General features: G+C 34.1%; 1 protein-coding gene across 9 annotated transcripts in view; it reads right to left on the minus strand.

Annotated features, from left to right (window-relative positions):
• The window catches only part of ATP11B (ATPase phospholipid transporting 11B (putative)), a 130,292-nt gene that overhangs the window by 46,851 nt on the left and 62,450 nt on the right, over positions 1-20,991 (minus strand). For all 9 annotated transcript variants that reach the window (XM_042902946.1, XM_042902945.1, XM_042902952.1 and 6 more), the window contains exons 11-19: positions 17,295-17,445; positions 16,006-16,203; positions 10,247-10,489; positions 9,492-9,667; positions 8,547-8,615; positions 7,203-7,276; positions 7,026-7,129; positions 4,352-4,533; positions 3,007-3,210 (exon numbers count right to left, since the gene is read on the minus strand). In XM_042902946.1, the coding sequence (XP_042758880.1) occupies positions 3,007-3,210; positions 4,352-4,533; positions 7,026-7,129; positions 7,203-7,276; positions 8,547-8,615; positions 9,492-9,667; positions 10,247-10,489; positions 16,006-16,203; positions 17,295-17,445 (1,401 nt within the window). The remainder of the gene's footprint in view (positions 1-3,006; positions 3,211-4,351; positions 4,534-7,025; positions 7,130-7,202; positions 7,277-8,546; positions 8,616-9,491; positions 9,668-10,246; positions 10,490-16,005; positions 16,204-17,294; positions 17,446-20,991) is intronic.

Below are 20,991 nucleotides of genomic sequence, written 5' to 3' on the forward strand. Positions count from 1 at the left end.
CACCTGAGCTGAGATCAGAAGTCAGATGCTTAACTGACTGAGCCACCCAGGTGCCCCTGTACTCTCCCTTTTTATGTGAGAAGTGAGAAAACTATCAAATGAGCAGCAAACTATAAAAACTAAATATATATTGATAGATTTTAGTCTTACAAAAAAGCTTTTATAAGTCAAAATGATGTCTTTCACAGTATGCCTAATCACTACTGTGTTGCACTGTAACTAATAAGTGGTAAACAATTATCTTTTACAACATAAACTTTTCAAAAATGTATTTTTCTTTATTAATTGTCATGTACCTGAAAGCAACACCACACTGACTGTTTTTCCTCCCTATTGGCCAAACTTTATTTAGCAACCTTTGCTGCTTCCAATGTGTTCAGTCTAAGTACCACCTGAGCCCATGACTCAGAACAAAGGGTAGCAGCCAAGAGTGGGAGAGATCAGTTTTCCTCTGGAAACTTCTTAAGCACACTAAATTAAGTTTCCTCTTTATAAGTCACCATATTATCTCACAATCCATGAGATAATATTTATGAAATATGGGAAAGCACCTCACAGATCTGGCACATAGGTAGCATCTGCTCATCTCTGTAGCCTCATGTCTTAATACTGCCTATACCCTCTTCCCATCTACTGCATTCTATGGCCATACTTCACTACTGTCAACTCCTCGAATGAATCCATCTCTCAGTTGTGGAAATTTGCATATGTTGCCCCTTTTGTTTGCTGGGGTTACTCTGACCAGTTAACATTTCTTTTAGGAGACAACAATCCTGAGTTTTTCTACAGAGCTCTGTTGTCTAGGCTAAGCTTCCCTCTTTTGTCCACCGACAACTTTCTGTTCTTACCTGTTACAATCCAGTTGTGATAGGTCTATCACAATATATTTATTTCTGTTTTTCCCATAGAAAATAAAGTATTCTGAGAGTAAACAATACACCTTACATGACTTGTGTTCCAAATTCTAGATAGCAGACCACCAATATGTGAACGAATGGTAGGTTTGTGAAGGAATGGGTATACAAAGTAAAGCTTTCAAAGGAATGGAATTCTTTGCTCCACCAAAAATTTTTAGAATAGACATGAACTGGAAGTCTGTAAATCAAAACCCTATTGACTTATATGGTTATCTCAGAAAACATATTCTACCAAAAAGATGGTATCTCTAAAATAAAATATAAATTTCACATAGCAAGCCTTAAAAAAGACCAGAATGTTCACTTTGTAATACAGCTTTTGTACAAAAGATAAACAATATCCATAATCTTAACAGATTCACTAAGAGCACATATATAGAAGACTTGAAGAATAAAATACAAATAATAATTATCTTTAGATGGCTGTATTATGGTATATTCCATTATATATTCATCATATTCAGTATTTTTTAAATGGACACTTGTTACTTTTATACAGGATTAATATTTTAGAAAGTATATATAAAGTAAATGATTCTGAATAATTAATTTCTACGTGTTAAGGAGTTCTCGTTGATATTATGGTACTTAAATGTTTAAGCAGCCACAATGGTGTCGTCACTACTCCCAAATTATAGTATAATTACCTAGATCAATTGCTTTTTTGAACTCAAGCAAAGAACCTTCTGAGAGTTGCACTGTCTCTTTAAAACATCCCTTAAGTTTTTCTTTGATGAAATCCAGAGTTCAGTACTCTATCAATGCCTGTATAACAAATATGAATAAAGCTCTGAAAGTACACTGAAAACTGTGGCACTATCTTTTCACATCTGTTTTTCTGTATTAGCAGAAGGCTGCAAATGACAGGTACCTGTGGGAGACCAGAACAACCCTAATGCTTACACTGAAGCAATCCTTAAATCACTGTGAAAAATGAGATTGTTAAAGGGGCTCCTAAATAAAGTTGATCTGTCTATAAAAAACAGATTTAGAAAAAAAAAAGAATGAATTTAGAGTATAAATACTTATGAAATTATCTCTGAACAATAAAATGTATATTAATTTCCTAGTTTAGTCATATGAACTAGATCTGGATTTGGCAAGTGTTTTCTGTAAAGAGACAGAAAGAAGTAAATACTTCAATTTTAGATTTTAGATTTTGTGGGCCAAGAGGCTGAACTGAGAATATAATGCAGGTACTTTATTAAAATAGAGGAGACAGATTTTGACAAAAAGTTTATGGACTAAGTAAAAAAAACTTAATAATAGTAATTGAGTATAATTTTTCAAGTAATACAAGTCTACCAGTGAGAAGAAATGGAAATCTTTTCTTTCGGGGGAGGAGGCAGGGGAGATAACATTTTGCTTAATTCAGGTTTAATGTTCCCCGTCATCAAAATCAATTGCAAAAGTCTACCTTTTAATGCTGATCTGCAATGAGATTTTATATTTTAACACAACAGAACTATCTGTATTGAGATTTTATATTTTATCTTTGAATATGTCTTTTCAAACAGGTAGCATATTAAAGTGTCACTGAGTAATAAACACAGTGCTGTGACTCCTAATTTGGTAATAAAATAATCAACACTACATTGTGCATGAACAGTTTGATATTAAAAGTCCATTTTTCTTTTCTTGTTTGGACACGATGGATAAATACTACTAATAAAAATATAGTAAAATATCATAGGGCAATATGTGTGGCACTCAAAACACTACTGAGTTACAATGGTGTCACTGTGATCTGTAGTAAATCAAGCAGCAGTGAGAAATGATAAAAGTGCTTCCTAATGGCTCTGTCACAACTACCCAACTGTCCTGAAGTGCAAAAACTTTTTATTGATGATATGTAAATGAATGACTGTGGAACTGTTACGATAAAACTTTATTTATAGGCATTTAAATTTGAATTTCATAAATTTTTACATCAAAATATTTCTCTTCTTTGGATTCTTTTTCAACCATTAAAAATATAAAAATTATTTTGAGCTCACAGGCTATAAAAAACAGGCAGTGGGCCATCTTGGACCCAGAAGCCATAGTTTGCTGACCCCTGAACTCATGATCCAGATAATTACATTCTTACCTTCGGGCAAGCTGCCTCAATTGTTCAGCACATTGACTGTCTGATTTCTGGTTTATAAGTTCAAGGATGTTCATGGTTCTGTGAAAATGTCCACATGATAAACTCACACTAACAGCTGTTTCATGTTTATCTCCGGTTAGTACCCATACTTTGATACCAGCCATTCTTAATCCCTCAATAGTTTCTCGAACTCTATCTTGTAGCCTGAAAATAAAAGAAACAACATTAGTAGTGAGAAGAATACTTTTTGACTATTTCAATTATAAACTACCTAGTACATATAAGGTAAATTCTAGACTCCCTGACTTAAAAATGTTATAGTACAGTGATATAATTGATTTTTTCCCCCATTTGGGAAGAAACAGGAATAACCAAATTAGCCATCATCTGGTTAACATAACATCCACAACTTTATATCTTACGAGTATATCTTCAAAGTTGATTTTTATAGAACTAAACTAAGTATACAGTCTTCATAAACTCCTATTAGAAGATATTAAATTTGAAATTAGAAGATTTTTCTCTTTTTTATAAGAAAATTTCTCACATCAGTAGGTCAAAAATCAAATGGTGGACAACAAAGGATGACATAACCGCAGGTGAGTCTTAGAAATCTCATGAGGACAACTGAAAAGTAAATGAAAACCTAAATTTAAAAAAATGCAAACACAGAGACAAGTGATGAGGAACAAACACTAAATAGGCCTTAAGGAATTCACAAACTAATAGAGGAGAAAGTCTTTAAAGAAATAATTATACTGCCACAAGAACAACACAGAACTACCTACAAAACATGGATACTTCACAAAGGAGAGGTTTTTAATCCGGTTAGGGGTAAAGAAAGGTCTTACTGGAGTGGGGGTACTATCTGAGCTATATTTTATAAAGATATTCACAAATGGGTAAGGGGGAAATTATCCAGGCACAACGTACAGCCCTGCCACAGAACAAAGGCACAAAATAGAACAGTTTTAACTAGAGCTGTTGTTCAGAGAACTACAGACAGTTTGGTACTGCTGAAGCATAATGTGGAAGCAGGCAGTGGTGGGAAGTGAAGCTGGAGCATTAAACAGGTGCTTAAAGCTTTTGTATGCCATACTGAGTAGTAGCCTACAAATTCAAGCCTATAGGGAAAGCTACATAGCTGAGTTCATTCATCTATTTAAGGTATCTGGCTAGAGTAAGTGTTGTATCTGCTGAATGGGAAAAATTACCCATTTATTTTGATTTTAAATATATTATTATAGGATGTTAATAAATGGAATTTATGTCATAAATTAGAAACACTTGGCTAGGGAAATTCTTATGAGAAAAAACGGATATTGCCTATTTGTCTGATATTTACCTGTCTTCCACTGCTGTAGCTCCAAGTAATATCAGATTTTTCTCTATGAATTGGAAGACATCTGCCAATTTCTCTTCCCGTTGTTGCAAGGCAGTTCTGGCTTCAAAGAGACGTCTATCTATTTCCTCATACTCTTTAGATGTCAACTGTTTATAGGCCATACACAGAGTTCTTAGCCCTTTCTAAAACAGAAAAATTAAAGACAAAAATTGAACCAAAATAACTAATGGGAAATCAAGAAGTCACTGAAATAAACTGAGGATGCCTTACCAAAAGTCAATTACAAACAACTTAAAAGTACTATCATCTAGTAACAGGATATACATGAAGTGTCACAAAGTCCTAGTGATCTGAGTTATGGGACACACATTATCAGAGCTTTTATAATTTTTGATGAGTTCTTAAAAAGTTGCTCAAAATACTTAAGGTTTTTAATATCAGAGCCTAGACAGGATCATAAAGATGATCTTACTGTGGTTTTAAAACTGTTTTACCTGGAAAGCCAGACACTTCTATAAGGTATCTTCAGGCTGTCCAGAGACAGGCAGCCCAGGTTCTATTCTCCTGTTTTAACCATTACAAATCCATTTTATAAGAATTCTTTTTAAGCAAAGAAGACCATAATTTCCTGAAGGTGCACAGTATGACAAATTTACAGTTCAAATAACGAAGTCGGTAAAGTGGCCCTCATCCAATAAACAATTCTTTCTAGAGCCACCGAATGATTTTAAACTGTATCATTATACATCTTCATTGGTGAAACGGAGTTACACAACACTTAGGAATATATATTTGATTATCCGATTCTCCTGGGCACAAATTTTTCCTATGGTGTTACTATTTAAAAGTTGGTACCTATATCCAAAAGCTTATAAAAGTTCTTGCTATACATTTTCTTCAGAAAAACCCAAATATTCTAATAACAGAACTTGGAAAGGGTACATTTTTTTTTTTTCAACGTTTTTTATTTATTTTTGGGACAGAGAGAGACAGAGCATGAATGGGGGAGGGGCAGAGAGAGAGGGAGACACAGAATCGGAAACAGGCTCCAGGCTCCGAGCCATCAGCCCAGAGCCCGACGCGGGGCTCGAACTCACGGACCGCGAGATCGTGACCTGGCTGAAGTCGGACGCTTAACCGACTGCGCCACCCAGGCGCCCCGGAAAGGGTACATTTTAAAATACTATATGACATCATTTAGATTTCTAAATATTGATGTTCTTGATTTACAAATGACCAACACTTAGGGGTGCCTGGGTGGCTCAGTCATCCAACTCTTGATTTCGGCTCAGGTCATGATCTCATGGTTTGTGAGTTCAAACCCTGCATCAAGGCTCTGTGCTGACAGTGACCAAATGACCCACACCTATAAATGTTTTTCTTAAATAATAGTTAAGAGGCCATGAGAGTTACTAGTATATGAAAGTAATTCACTTTACAACAAATACTTATTGAAATGCTATGTGCCAGCATTGTTCTGGATATTAAAATGAATGTTAAGTAGAAGAATGTCTTTGTTCTCATGGATGTTACAGTGTGGTAGGTGAACTACATCATAAACAATTAGGAAACAAGCAATGGGAGAAAATAAACCATAAAAGGGAGGCAGGTGAGCAGAGATGAGTATGGAGCATACATTTATAGAAATGCAGAAATAAGAGATCATGAGTTCCTAAGACTGAGAGAGAGAGCTGCTTAAAAATCTTCCTCTTCAGATGAAGTGTGGCACTTTGTTTTTGTAAGATTCTCCTACATTCTTCTAGTAAAAGAGACCTAATTCACAAACCATAAAATTCATTCCTTTAAAGAGTACAATTCAGTGGTTTTTAGTGTATTCACAGAATTGTACAATCATGACTACTATCTAATTACAGAACATTTTCATCATCCCTAAAAGGAATCCCATATTCATCAGCAGACACTTCCTTTTTACCCCTTCTTCCAGACCCTGGCAACCACTAATGTGCTTTTTGTCTCTATGAATTCCATTAATCTGGATATTTCATATAAATGGAACATGTGACCATTTATGACTAGCTTCTTTTACTAGGCATAACCTTTACAAGATTCATCCATGTTGTAGCATGTAAGTATTTCATTCCTTTTAATGGCCAAATAACATTCCATTATATGGAGATGACGCATTGTTTAATCCATGCATCAGGTGATGGAATTTGAATGTTTCCACCTTTTGGCTATTTAGCAAAAATGCTACTAAGTTTTTGTGTGAACATGTGTTCAGTTCTCTTGGGTGTATAACTAGCAGTGAATGGGTTATACAGTTACCTTTATTACTCTATGTTCTGTGAGAAACTGTCAAACTATTTTCTAAAGTGTTTGTACCATTTATATTCTCACCAGCAATGAAGGTGCCAGTTTCTCCACATCCTTGGGATTCCCCTATATTCTTTTAGTAAACTCCTCTTTTTAATGTATTAATGTGAATGGTCTTTGTAGCCAGAAATACCCTGATTGTAATAGGTTCAAAGAGAAGACTTGAATTTTAGCAGGTTAAAAGTCATTTTATAACCAAAGAATGTGGAAGACAACACATACTGTAACAGAACTGCAGAATTTCTATAATTTTTTTATAAATTACTAATGCAAAAATGAAGCCTTAAATCTTTCATATGTATATCTTCTAGTTTTATATATTTTAGAAATCTCCACTCACCAAAGCAAATTCATCTACATGAATTCTGGTTTTTTCTATTTCTCCACCTACACAATTAGGAAGAATTGATGATTCAGCTCCTTTAGCAAATAAAAACTTCTCACCTAAAGAGAAAAATCAGTTATCAAACTCTTAATATTAGATAAATAAAAATTCATAAAAATTTAGACAGGTTACCTGAAGGTGCCTGAACAATCACACTCATTCTCCTACGATCTGAGTCAAATTCGAGAATATGAAGCAGTTTGTACCTAAGGAAAAAAAAAATAAGATAAAAAGTCTACTTTTTTTGAATAATAGTAAGTGAATCTTTGACAAGAACCCCTATAAAAGATAAAATGGTTGATTTAGAATAAGAAATTAATCTCAAGTACATTTTCAAGATGATGGGTTATGAATCACTAATAATAACACAAGATAGAAATAGAAGGAACTGACATTTATTGAGTACTTACCAAATGCCATGTACTTTACCTACCTTATGTCATTTAATACCCATGAGAACCAAAGAAGGTAGGTCTTATCTCATTTTACAGATGAGGACTATTAAACTCAGAAAGATTAAGTAATTTTCCTAAAGTCATATAAGTTTGTGAGTGGCACAGCAAGGATTGGAATCCAGATCTGCCCAGCTCCACGTTTTTCTAAAAAAGGTAATTGATTCTCAACCCTTTTCTCTGCCCAAACACACCTGAGAAATACAACACACTGACATTAGTAACAGAGGATCATTACAGCAGTGATTCTGAACCTAGAACAGTGTACGTGTGTACAGGTAGGGAAACAAACGCCTTTATAGGGAGCAGTAAAAGAATTTGTGTGGATGGGTCAGGTGTGGCTTGAAGTTTTTGGGATGGATTTATATAATGATGTTTATATGAAATGTTTTGTACATCTCAAAGAAAAACACTGAGTGGGATGATGGTTTGTAAGTTGATGAAATGAGCTACATAGGCTTCTACATGAAATTAGCCAAAAAATGGCTCTATTTTAGTTTGGAAAACCATAGTTTGGCAAGGGACAGCTACAGTTGAGATATAATTGGAATTGATAAAACAATGAAAGATATGACTAGAACAGGAATGGACTAATTTATAAAGCAGTGTAAATATAAGGAAGGTTTTCTTTATTCAGTAAGAACTTATGGAACTCATTACCCCAGGAGTGTATAAAAATAAACATGAGTAAACTCAAGAACCATTAAGCTAAAATACAAATGAAAGATTCACAGTACAATGTTATTATTACTGTGAAAAAGTACAATGGAGTATTAACATCATTCTAGAGCAGGGGTCAGTAAACTTTTTCTGTAAAGGTCCAGACAGTACATATTTTAGGCTTTGCAGGCTATATATGGTTTCTGTTGCATTTTTTTTTTAAAACAACAATCCTTTAAAAGTGTAATATAGCTTGTAGACTGTACAAACCAAGCCATAGACCAGATATGGCCTATGGGCCACAGTTTACAGATTCCTATTCTATACTAAACACACAGAAGATTACAATATAGAAAAAAATTACCGTTCCAGTTTTCCAAGTGTTTTAACTTCCATAGTTTCTTCAGAATTGCCAATAAATACAATGCCAATTCTAGGGATTAAAAGAGAAGAAATATAGGATTAAAAAATTTTTTTTCAAATGTTTATTTATTTTTGAGTGAAAGAGCACATGAGAGCAGGGTGGGGGCAGAGAGAGGGGGACAGAATATCTGAAGTGGGCTCTGTGCTGACAGCAGAGAGCCCGATGTGGGGGGCTTGAACTCATGAACCATGAGACCATAACCTGAGCCTAAGTCAGATGCTTAACTGACTGAGCCACCCAGGAACCCTAAGAAATGTAAGATTTAAAGACGCTATTTCATGTTTCACAATACGTCATTATAACTTAGCCTGAATAAAAACATTTAAAATACACATTTAAGATGCATTTAAAAATATTTCTTTGAGGGGCACCTGGGTGGCTCAGTTAAGTGTCTAACTCTTGATTTCGGCTCAGGTCATGATCTCATGGTTCTTTGTGAGATGGAGCCCCAGTTGGGCTCTGCACTGACAGCATGGAGCCTGCTTGGGATTCTCTCTCTTCCTCTCTCTGCCCCTTCCCTGCTTGCATGTGCTCTCTTTCTCTCCGAAAAATAAATAAAAAAAATTAATTTGAATATGGCATTATTTTTAAGAACTTGAAGGATCAGAGTAGGTCCAAAACAACACATTCACAAATATTTCTCACAAATTATATTATTCATATTTCACAGTCACCAGATTTTTAAAAATCTCTTCAAAATATGATTCAATGCAAGCTTGTCAACAAAATTAATGACACATATAAAATTCTCCTTTATGTGTTTATGAATTCTACCTTTATGCATTTATGAATTTTGTCTGACAATTTAAAATAATTTTCTAGTATCTGTAGTTCTTTATTTAAAAGATGTTTTTCTGAAGATTTGAAAATTAGACTAAACTATACCTTGCAGCAGCTTCCACTAGAGCTTTTTCATCCGGTGAAGACGCATAGTACTCCAACTGGGAGGGTGCAAGGTTGGATTGCCAGGGACCATCACCAATGCCATCAGTCTGAACGTTGCTAATCTGTACAGTGTGACAGAGACTGACTGCTTTAAAGAAGAGATCATGTTCTTTAATCTGTAGAAAAATAATATTCACAATAAAAATACCATCCCCAAATAACATTTAGAAAACCATAAGCAGAATTCTAAAAAATGTCAATAAATACTGTTAATAATTGGTTATCTTAGATTTACAACAAGAGTGCTATAATCTTGAACTGCCTGAATACTAGCTGGTTGCTTCTGACTCCAAAAAGTAAAATGTTACATTTGCTTATGACCTTTCAACATAAGAGTATCTTTTGGGAGGCACCGCCAAATTGTAAGACCTCTTAAAAAGTGAGGTCTCAAGAAGCATTAAATGAATGTAAGCTCTATTTCTTAGCAAAGTCTCTTTACTTCTTTACTTCAAGGCATAGGGTTCTTCTTAACTTAGTCTCATTTACCCAGAGAACTAAGGCAGACACACATTAATTGACAAGTTAAACTGGATTATCACCACAAATTCTCAGTGTTGAATCAAAGGATATACATTTCAAATATATATTTTTTGTCCCACTAACACTTAAACTTTTTCTCCTTCAATCAATTGAGCAACTACCAGAGAGAATTATTTCAAACGAAATTCCAATTTATTAATTTAAAAGTTACTTACTAGTTCAGTTTCATTTTCAGGACTGGTCCTAAAAGAAGAACTAGTTGTAAGATGGGATAAGTTGTTAAGATGGGATAAACTATTAAGATAAGATAAGTTTCCGTCTGAAGAGTCTGGTGTTGGTCCTTCAGAGACAAGTCTACCATTGATTTCTTGGTATTTTATGCCATTAATTGAACACTCCCGAAACTGCATCTCATTTTCTGTCAATGTGCCAGTTTTATCTGTAAACACATATTCCACCTAGAGATGGAAGATAAAAGAAAAAAGAAAACTTTTGTGTTTATGGTCCTATGTTAAACAAAAAAACCTTGTCGCCCATCTCCTAAAGTCAAGCTTACCTATTAACATTGGCATACTGATGCTGAGATTCCTTTAATCCAAGCACAATAATTAAAGATACCCAGAAACAAAACAGGGTAACCTAAAATAATTTCAGTCTATATACACATACACTTTGAAGTTTGTGGCATTTTTACATGCATGTTCATCTGTAGAGCTGACTGATAATGTGGTATTAATAGTTCTTTTTCCTCTCCTGGATAAGGTATTTTGAAGTAGTAGGATTAAGAATGATCTTTGAGCAAGGGTGGAAGGGATGCTTAATAACCTAGAATGTGAAAGGGTATGTGCTCCAGAAGAAATGGTACAGAGCTGGGAACAGGAACACAAAGTCATAGCAATACAAGAAGTCAGAGATAGAAAGCTATCTAAAATAGATAGATGGGGAAATTGAAACCAAGGGTAGGAGACAAACTCAGGGAAAAGGAAAATGTTTAAGTGAAAATATTTTATTTTTTTATTTTTTAATTTTTATTTATTTTTACAATTTTTTTTTAATGTTTATTTATTTTTGAGAGAGAGAGACAGAGAGAGACAGAGCTGGGGAGGAACAGAGATAGAGGGAGACACAGAATCCGAAACAGGCTCCAGGCTCTGAGCTGTCAGCACAGGGCCCGATGCGGGGCTCAAACTCACAAACCACGAGATCATGACCTGAGCCGAAGCCGGACGCTCAACCGACTGAGCCACCCAGGCGCCCCTAAATGAAAATATTTTAAAAAGGTAAGACAAATAATTGTATTACTCTTGGAGACTAATTTTGGAAAATTAACCCTAAAAGAAGGTAGGCCCAAAAAGAGAAGATTGAAATAGTTAAGTCTTGATACAAACTAGGATCACGGTGAGGATTTAATTAATGCAATGATGATTTGAGAAAGTCATCATTTAAAAAGCGAGGTAGACATCATAAGGAAAAACAATAACCACAGACCAATATCCCTTATGAACATAAACACAAACCAAATCTAGAACAATATAAAAAATACACACCATAAACATGTGGGATTCATCCCTGGAATGCAAAACTGGTTCAACATCAATTAATCAATGAAACCCACCATAATAATAAGTTGGCACTTGTTCTTTATTCTATTATTAAAATGATCATCTCAACAGATGCAGAAAAAGCATTTAACAGAATCCAATACCCTTTCATGATAAAAACATTCAACAAATTAGGGACAGGCTATTTCCTCAACCTGATAAAATACGTCTACAAAACCCCATAATTAGCATTTAATGAAGAAAGACTGAATGCTTTCCCTTAAACTAAGTTCAGGAATAAAGTAAAAATATCTGTTCTTGCCACTTTTATTCAACATTGTACTGAAGGTTCTAACCAGGGCAATCAGGCAAGAAAAAAGAAATAGGAGGTATTCAGATTGGAAAAGAAGTAAAACCATTGGTAGATAACATGACTTATATATAGAAAATCCTAAGGAATCCACTAAAAAAACCACTAGAACTAACAAATGAGTTCATCAAAGATTGCAGAATAAAAAGATCAATATACAAAAAGGAAGGTAGAGTTAAAACTGGAAAAAAAATTGTTTGGACCAAGAAATAAAGTAAAAAAGTATACCTTGAAGTTCATTTTCTTGAAAGTAGTAAAGATAAATACAACACCTGAAATACAGAAATTTTGCTACATAAAGTAATAACAAAGCCAGTAATTGTACAGTGATCACTATATTCGAAACACTTTAACTCATCCAATACTTTCAACAACTCCATGAGGCAGGTACTATTACTATGTATATTTTAGAGAAAAAGAAACAAAGGAAGAGTTAGGTCAAATAACTTACGTAGTTACAGAGCTAACAAACAGTGAAACTAGAAATAAGATAAAATATTTTATCTTTGCTCTGTGATATTAAAGACTGCCCACTACAGCAAATGTTGAATTGTAAAGGTGGATACAGAGAGATGTCACTTACCTATACAAGTTAATAAAAAAACAAAAACAAAAACAAAAACACTTTAGATCAGGAAGAATAATAAGAATAAGGTATAAAAAATTATGATACAAAATATATCAGCAAACAGAACTAATACTCCAAAAGTGATTAGAATAGACAGAGATCTGTCAGTCATGGAGGACCTTTTAGAATTAAGATTAGATAGAGATGAATAAAAGAAATCAATTTTGATTTTTAAAAATTTGTATAAAATCAAGAAGTTTTAACTTTAGTGACAAAGAGGGCACTGTACACCACCCTAAGAGTAGTTTCTTTAACAGTATGGAAATTTAAGGACATAGGAGAGTGTGAAATAAAGTAGATTTCACTGGTATAAAAATAGGTAAAGGAATATAGGCAATAAACATATTATGAAATACTTGCAGGCTTAAAAGTAAAAAGAAAGGCTGAGATGAATTAGAAATTTTACAAAGTTATCACTTAAAGTTTATTAAAAAGAAAACAGATATGGATATGCACAAACAGTGTGAAGTTTCAGAAAAACAACATTCTAACATGAAGGAAAGAGGAAGAGAAGAAAATTGGGATAGAAAAGGTCAAAGGAAAGAAAAAATGGGAAAAAATGTGTTTGGAGAAGTAAAAGCAGGCTCTGTTTTTAGGTCCTGAATATGTGATACATAATTGAAGAAATGTGACATGAATTAATATTTAGCATAAGTTACTACAGCCTCCTAAATGTTAAAAATAAATGGATCAACTTCTGGTTAAAAATGGCAGGCTGAGCAAGTACAATTATCTCTGCTCCTCTTGAAACTTCACTTAAATAAGAATAGAGGAATAAAAAAAGAACAAAAATAATGGTAGATGAGACAACATGAGAAGGGAGATATAACAAGTTTGGAAGATGGAAAGGAGCTGAATGAGTGGCAAGTGACTTAAGAGAACATAGAATATGAAACCTAAGCAATGGGGGCAATCCTTTCCCAGAAACTCGCAGAAAATGGAGGTATCAGGAACAGTCTGGAACCTGAAATCACCTCATAATTTGCAAACCTGAGACTGCCTTACATCTATCCGAGCAACAGCTGGAAGGTTTATTGTCTAAGGAGGAGCTTGAACCAGAGAGAATCTGAACCCTGTGGAAAGCTGAAAACAGGTGTGAGGCAGCTAAAAACAGGAGTGTGGCAGTACACTAAAAACGGAGATTTCTACTGGATGGCCCTAACAATCACAAGCAGCAAAAATACTAACTGGAGTAATTCTCTCTGGGGAAACTGAGAAAAGACCAACACTGATGTCTGGGGATGTGCCAAAACATAGCTGGGCTGCTAGGGTTTTCTATGGAAAACTTTTAAGCTTGTAAAGAAAACCAAAGATTAGCATTCATTTGAGGATCACTCCTTAAAAGAAAGGTAGAGTCTAAGACAAATGAGACAGTTTGCTACAACAAGGTCATGAAAACATGAACTTATAACAATATGGCTGATATATAAGGGAACAATTTGAACATAACGTGCACTTTGCACTTGGTTATGCACAATTTCCTTTGTGAGAAACACCAGCAAACTGCCAAGCCCAGAAGGAACACGTGAAATGTGCAAGCCTCAAACAGGTACCAGTTACCTCAGGTCACCATGGGTGTTATAAGCCACACCCATCCACTTCTGTTTTCAGATAACCTTCCTTTCTATACTTTACAATGACACACAGGTAGCAATACTTCGATGATGGTCACTTCTACAAGAAACCTTCTGGTCTATTTCAGGATAAAATGCCACATATATTACAGTACTTATGCATTTCTTAACAATCTATTTTAAATGTGTCATTGACAAAGTTTTTGTTGTACTCCTAATCCCATTAGTCCTGTGGCTTTTACTAAGTAATTTTAAGTAGCACAATAAGTTTTAGGAATGCATATGCCATATTGTAGTAGAACAGACTACTGAGAAAGGAACTAGGGGCAAAGAGAAAATGCAAGGAGCACAAGACTAAATAGCCATCATTAATATCTTCAGAGAGCTAAAAGAATAGATTATATTCAAGAAAAGGAATATGATGCAATTAAAAAAGATTATTCAAATATACTAGAATATTAGAAATTAAAAATATTGTAACAGAAATAAAAGAAATTAACAGATAGGTAGAAAGATAAAGTTGACAAATTCTTCCAGAATTATAAACACAAACAAGTAAAGGAAAACTGAAAGTCAAAGAAAGAGAATTAGAGAATCAAGATAAATGGTCTGATATCTAAATACTAAATTAAAAAAGACATGTTATCAAAGAAATTATGTAAGAAAAATTCTAGAATTGAAGTACATGTATTTCCAGACTGAAAGGGCTCACAGAGCTCACTGTCCAATGAAAGCATAAAAAAAAAAAAAAAAAAAAGACTGACACCAAGGTACCTCATCATGAAATTTCAGAATCATCACATTAAGAGAAGATCCTAAAGACTTCCAGAGATAAAATAAGAGATCACAAACAAAGAAATCAGAATCAGAATGCCATTGCATTTAACAGCAACATTGGAAGCCAGAAAAAAATGGAGAAATGCTTTTAAAATATGGAAGAATGACAATTTCCAACCTGGGATGCATTATACAACTAAATTACTAATCAAGTGTAAAAAAGGAATAAAGAATTTTCACACATCCAAAGTCTCAAAATAGTCTCCTCTCATGCATCCTTTTTCAGGAAGTTATTAGAAGATGTGTTCCACCAAAATGAGAGAAAAAGACACATGTGGGGTGACACGGGATCCAGGAGACAGGAGATCCAAAACAGGAGAGAGGCAAAGGAATTTCTAGAGTAATGGTAAAGGGAAGTCCTGGGTGACAGCTAAGAAGCAGGCCCAGAAATAAGTCCAAATTGAAGCAGAAAGACAAAAGTCTTCAAAAAAGCTGCCACCATAAAAAGAAAGAGAAAGGAAATCCTAGATTACTTGATATGTTTGAGTATGTAGAGAGATATTTCAAATATTAATCAGAGACTTGTTTGTGGCATACAGAAATTAAGCAAATGAAAAAACAGAGCAATGAACTCTAGGGAAAATAACATATAAAAAACAAAGTGTAATTATAGTATCATAGGATACACATAAAGAACTAGGAATTAGTGAGCAATACTAAGAGTCAACATAATGTCAATAACATTTACTGAATCCCTAATTGTGATATAACAATATTAGAGGGCTATAGGGAGGCAAAGTAGGTATGTACCTGAGTATGTGTGTATAAACAGCAGCATAAGAGTATATCTTTATATTCCGTAATAAATAATGTCTAAAATTTAAAAATCAAGAAAGAACACTATATACAGTAGTGCTAAATAATGGGAAAAACGATTTCAGATTTAAAAATGAGAAATAAGAGTTAGGTGTGGAGCAAAGTAGGGCTATTTTTTGGTATAAGCCTCATAGTATTTTTCTTTGTATATGTATTGTTTTGATAAAAATAAAAAATTAGCAAAACAAAATAAAACGATCTTTTTTACCTGTCCAAGCTCTTCATTCAGATCAGAAGTATTGACTTGAGCTTTCTGATCTGATTCTTCATGATAGAGATCAAGATCCCAGCCAATAAAAAATGATCCAAGAAATTTTTGCATTTCAACTGTCACATATAATGAAATTGGAATGATGAAATTGTAGAGTACCAAAAAGGCAAGGAAGTCTGAAATGAATCTCAGAATCTAGGCAAAAAAATGATTGATACAAGAATACATATGAGAATTTCCTCAGTATGACCGGAGAAAAATTATCAGAAAGTTTCATGTCTAAACAGACCATCAACTATATTCTGAAGCAGAAGTTTCATGAATTGAAATTCATTTGTTGAATCATTTTTTTAATACATTTCTTTTGGTTGTTTTATTGCTCATTAGAATCTTGAACAAAATGAAAAAAGAAAAGGTTAAATTCAAACTACTTGTTACTTTTTAGAAGCTACCAAAAGGCCTGGTGTGACTCAAATAACCTTTAGCAAAATATTTAATTAATAATCCTTGAAGTATACTTACTCTTCTACTTCTACCCTTCAAAATCAAAGATAACTAAAAATTGACTCTAATTCAAAATTTATTTAAAAATTGGTAGACTAGAACTGCTGTAAATTAAAACTCTTACTTACAGATGATATAGTAATAGCCTACTTCAATGGCATAGCAGTATCACATTTTAACATGCATTCTGTGAAAGGTGAAATAGTAATTATGAATGATATGGAAAATATGTTCCTGTGATCTGCTTTGTGGTTTCTTGAGATCCACATCTGTCTTGCAATAGTTGTATTTTAATCTAATGTGAAATCTGGAGACAAATTTACCAAAATTGCAGATTAAATTGTCTTGGTAGTCCATATTTATTGTTTAAAACATTATATGACAAATTTTGTATCAATACTTCATCTTATCAATGGACTGACAGTAAGAATTGAAAATAAATCAACTCTTTAATTCACTTACAACATACAGTAAATAAAATAAAAAAACTGAATTTGTAGTAGTGAAGGGGAATGCCAACACAGATGATTTAAATTTTTGTGATCTCTTATAATTATTCAAGTCATGTCTTAGGAAATACAATTGCTTATGCCTTAAAATGCAAAAAGTATACCAGTATAAACATAATGGTCACTCTGACTTGCAGTGTCTTTCTGTCACCCTTCAATAGTAATGGTTTTAGGAGATCACAGTGGTCACTCCTATCAGAAGTCACTACCAAATCATCAACTGTGCCAAAGAATAGTTTCCTTTATAGCAGAGTCAAGAACACCATAAAATACCTTACTACTATTTCTTTGATGTTCTGTTTTTTGGTTATACCAAGGTTCATCCCATTTTTCTTCAGCTTGCCATGTATATTTCAAGATAGTACTGATGATGGCTTCAGAAATAAGGATTATTAGATAAATTATCAAAAATGTATTCATTGACCTGGAATGAGAAAAAAAAGCATATGAAACATATCAATTATGTGTTACTATATTCATATGCCTGAAAATTTTATACTGGTATTAAATAAAATATAAAAATACATAAAGATATCATGTAGCTATTTAAAGGAAACAATCTTTGTATTTTAAGAAATGACCATTCAATAGAATCTGTTTACCAAGGGATAAAATAGCTAATACAGAAGATTATAAGCCTATTTGAATTGGTTACATTACTGTTCAAAATACTTACAGTAAATGACAGTTTGGCCAATTACTCTCACCATAAGTAGCTATTCTAAGATTTTTTTACATTTTTAGCATCTAGTGTTAAGTATAAATATAACTAACATTTATGTAGCATTAAAAGTTTTATAAAACTTTGTCACATCCACTAGCTTGTCAAATCTTCATAAAACCTCTGGGAGGAGATCACACCCTTTTTAAAGATTAAGACCAAAGCCTAAATAAAAATTATTCTGTAAATTTACAAAAATCACATAAGTCAGGAATTAACTTTAGAATCCCTGTTCTTTTCTCCAGGCAAGATTGACATTACAATATTTCACGAAGCAAGCTTAATATCACATCTTTGATTCTTTTTTTTTAATTTTTATTTATTTTTATTTTTTTTTCTAAAAAAAATTTTTTTTTAACGTTTATTTATTTTTGAGACAGAGAGAGACAGAGCATGAACGGGGAAGGGGCAGAGAGAGAGAGGGAGACACAGAATCAGAAGCAGGCTCCAGGCTCTGAGCCATCGGCCTAGAGCCCGACGCGGGGCTCGAACCCACGGACGGCGAGATCCGTGACCTGAGCTGAAGTCGGACACTCAACCAACTGAGCCACCCAGGCGCCCCTTTGATTCTTTAATCAGCACTAATTTCAGTTTCTGTCAGTGTTTCTTTACTAATGTTAACTATCTAGTGCTGTGATGGTTAATCTAAACTTGACTGGGCTAAGGGATGACAGCTGGTAAAACATTACTTTGGGGTGTGTCTGTGAGGGTATTTATCTATATCTTCCAGAGATTAGTATTTGATAAAACAGTCTCAGTAGAGAAATATGCCCTTACCAATGTAGGTGGGTATCATAACTGAGGGCCCAAATGAAATAAAGAAGGCAAAGGACGAATTTTTTTCTTTTCTTAAGTTGGGATGTCAGAGCTCCAGGTTCATATCAGGGGCCATCCTCAGGCCTTTGGATACTGACTGCATCATACCATCGGCTTTCCTGTTTCTCCAGTTTGCAGACGGCAGACTGTGGGATTCTGTGGCCTTCACAACCACATGAGTCAACTCCTATAATAAATCTCTTACATACATCTACGTATATTCCTACTGGTTCTGTTTCTCCAGAGAACACTAATACAAGTGCTATAAATTTCTCTCTCAGCACTGCTTTAGCTTCATCCTTCAAAATTTGATACACCGTATTTTCATTAACTTCTGGATATTAAAAAAAAATGTTCTTTAAAATTTTCTCTGTGACCCATAGATTATTTAAAAGTAAGAGTTCTAGCTGCTCCATGTCCTAGCCAATACTTGGAACCTTTAGATTTTTAATTTTTGCCATTCCTCTAAGTGTATATTGGTATGTATCTCTTTACAGTTTTAATTTGCATCTTTCTCATGACTAATAACATTGTACACTTTTTTGTATGTTTACTAGCCTTTTGTACATTTCTTTGTAAAAATTTCTCTGCTCCAGTCTTATATCCATTTTTTTCATTGCATTGTTGTTATTATAGACTTAGAGGAGCTTTTAATGTATCATTATATATTCTGGATACAAATCCTTTGTCAGATAAATGTTTTATGATACCATCACCCAGTTTGTGGCTTCCTTGATCATTTCCTTAATTGTGTAGTCTAAGAAGTTTTTAATTTTGTGGAAGTATAGCTAACCAATTTTTTCTTTTGTGGTTATTGTTTATTGTATCCTACAAAACATCTACCTATTCCCAGGTTGTGAAGAAATCTTCCTAAGTTTTCTTCTAAAAGTTTTATAGTTTCGGGTGCCAGGGTGGCTTAGTCACTAAGCATCCGATTTTGGCTCAGGTCATGATCTCACAGTTTGCAAGTTCGAGCCCTGCATAGGGCTCTGTTCGGACAGCTTGGAGCCTGGAGCCTGGAGCCTGCTTTGGATTCTGTCTCCCTCTCTTTCTGTCCCTCCCCGGCTTGAGCTGTCTCTCTCTCAAAAATAAACAAACATTAAAAAAAATTAAAAGTTTTATAGTTTTAGCCTTTCCATTTAGGTATATGACCCACCTTCAAAAACTTTTTGGAGTATGAGGTAATATAGGAATTGAGGTTTATTATTTTTTTCCCATATGGATATCCAATTATTGTGGCATCTTTTAATGAAAAGACTATCATTTTCCTCACTGAATTTACTTGATGCTTTGGATGAAAATCAATTGACCATATATGAATAGGTCTATTTCTCAACTCTAGTTTATTCCAATGAAATATCTTTTTTTGCTAATACCATATTATATTTACTATAGCTTTGCACCCACTCTCTATTGTATACTTTTTTTTACAACCTGAAATTCTTTATTATTATTTTTTAAAAATAATTTATTGTCAAATTGGCTAACATACAGTGTGTACAGTGTGCTCTTGCTTTTGTGGGCAGATTCCCGTGATTCATCACTTACATACAACATCCAGTGCTCATCCCAACTGCCCTCCTCAATGCCCATCACTCATTTTCCCCTCTACCCCCTTCCCCCCATCAACCCTCACTTTGTTCTCTGTATTTAAGAGTCTCTTATGGTTTGCCTCCCTCCCTCTCTGTTTGTAACTATTTTTTTTACCCTTCTCTTCCTCTATGGTCTTCTGTTAATTTTCTCAAGATTCACATATGAATGAAAACATATGATATCTGCCTTTCTCTGACTTATTTCACTTAGCATAAACATTCCATCCACGTTGCTGCAAATGGCAGGATTTCATTCTTTCTCATTGCCACGTAGTATTCCATTGTATATATAAACCACACCTTTATCCATTCATCAGTTGACAGACATTTAGGTTCTTTCCATAATTTAGCTATTGTTGAAAGCGCTGCTATAAACATTGGGGTACATGTGCCCCCATGAATCAGCACTCCTGTATCCCTTGGATAAATTCCTAGTAGTGCTATTGCTGGGCTATAGGGTAATTCTATTTTTAATTTTTTGAGGAACCTCCACACTGTTTTCCAGAGCAGCTGCATCAGTTTGCATCCCACCAACAGTGCAAGAGGGTTCCCGTTTCTCCACATCTGCACCAGCATTTGTGGTTTCCTGATTTGTTAATTTTAGCCACTCTGACAGGTATGAAGTGGTATCTCAGTTTGGTTTTGATTTGTCTTTCCCTGATGATGAGTTATGTTGAGCATCTTTTCATGTGTTAGCCATCTGGATGTCTTCTTTGGAATACTGTCTATTCATGTCTTCTGCCCATTTCTTCACTGGATTATTTGTTTTTTGGGTGTTGAGTTTGATAAGTTCTTTATAGATTTTGGATGCTAACCCTTTATCTGTCATTTGCAAATATCT

The sequence above is a fragment of the Panthera leo genome, chromosome C2 (genome assembly GCF_018350215.1).
Source record: "Panthera leo isolate Ple1 chromosome C2, P.leo_Ple1_pat1.1, whole genome shotgun sequence".
NCBI lineage: Eukaryota > Metazoa > Chordata > Mammalia > Carnivora > Felidae > Panthera > Panthera leo.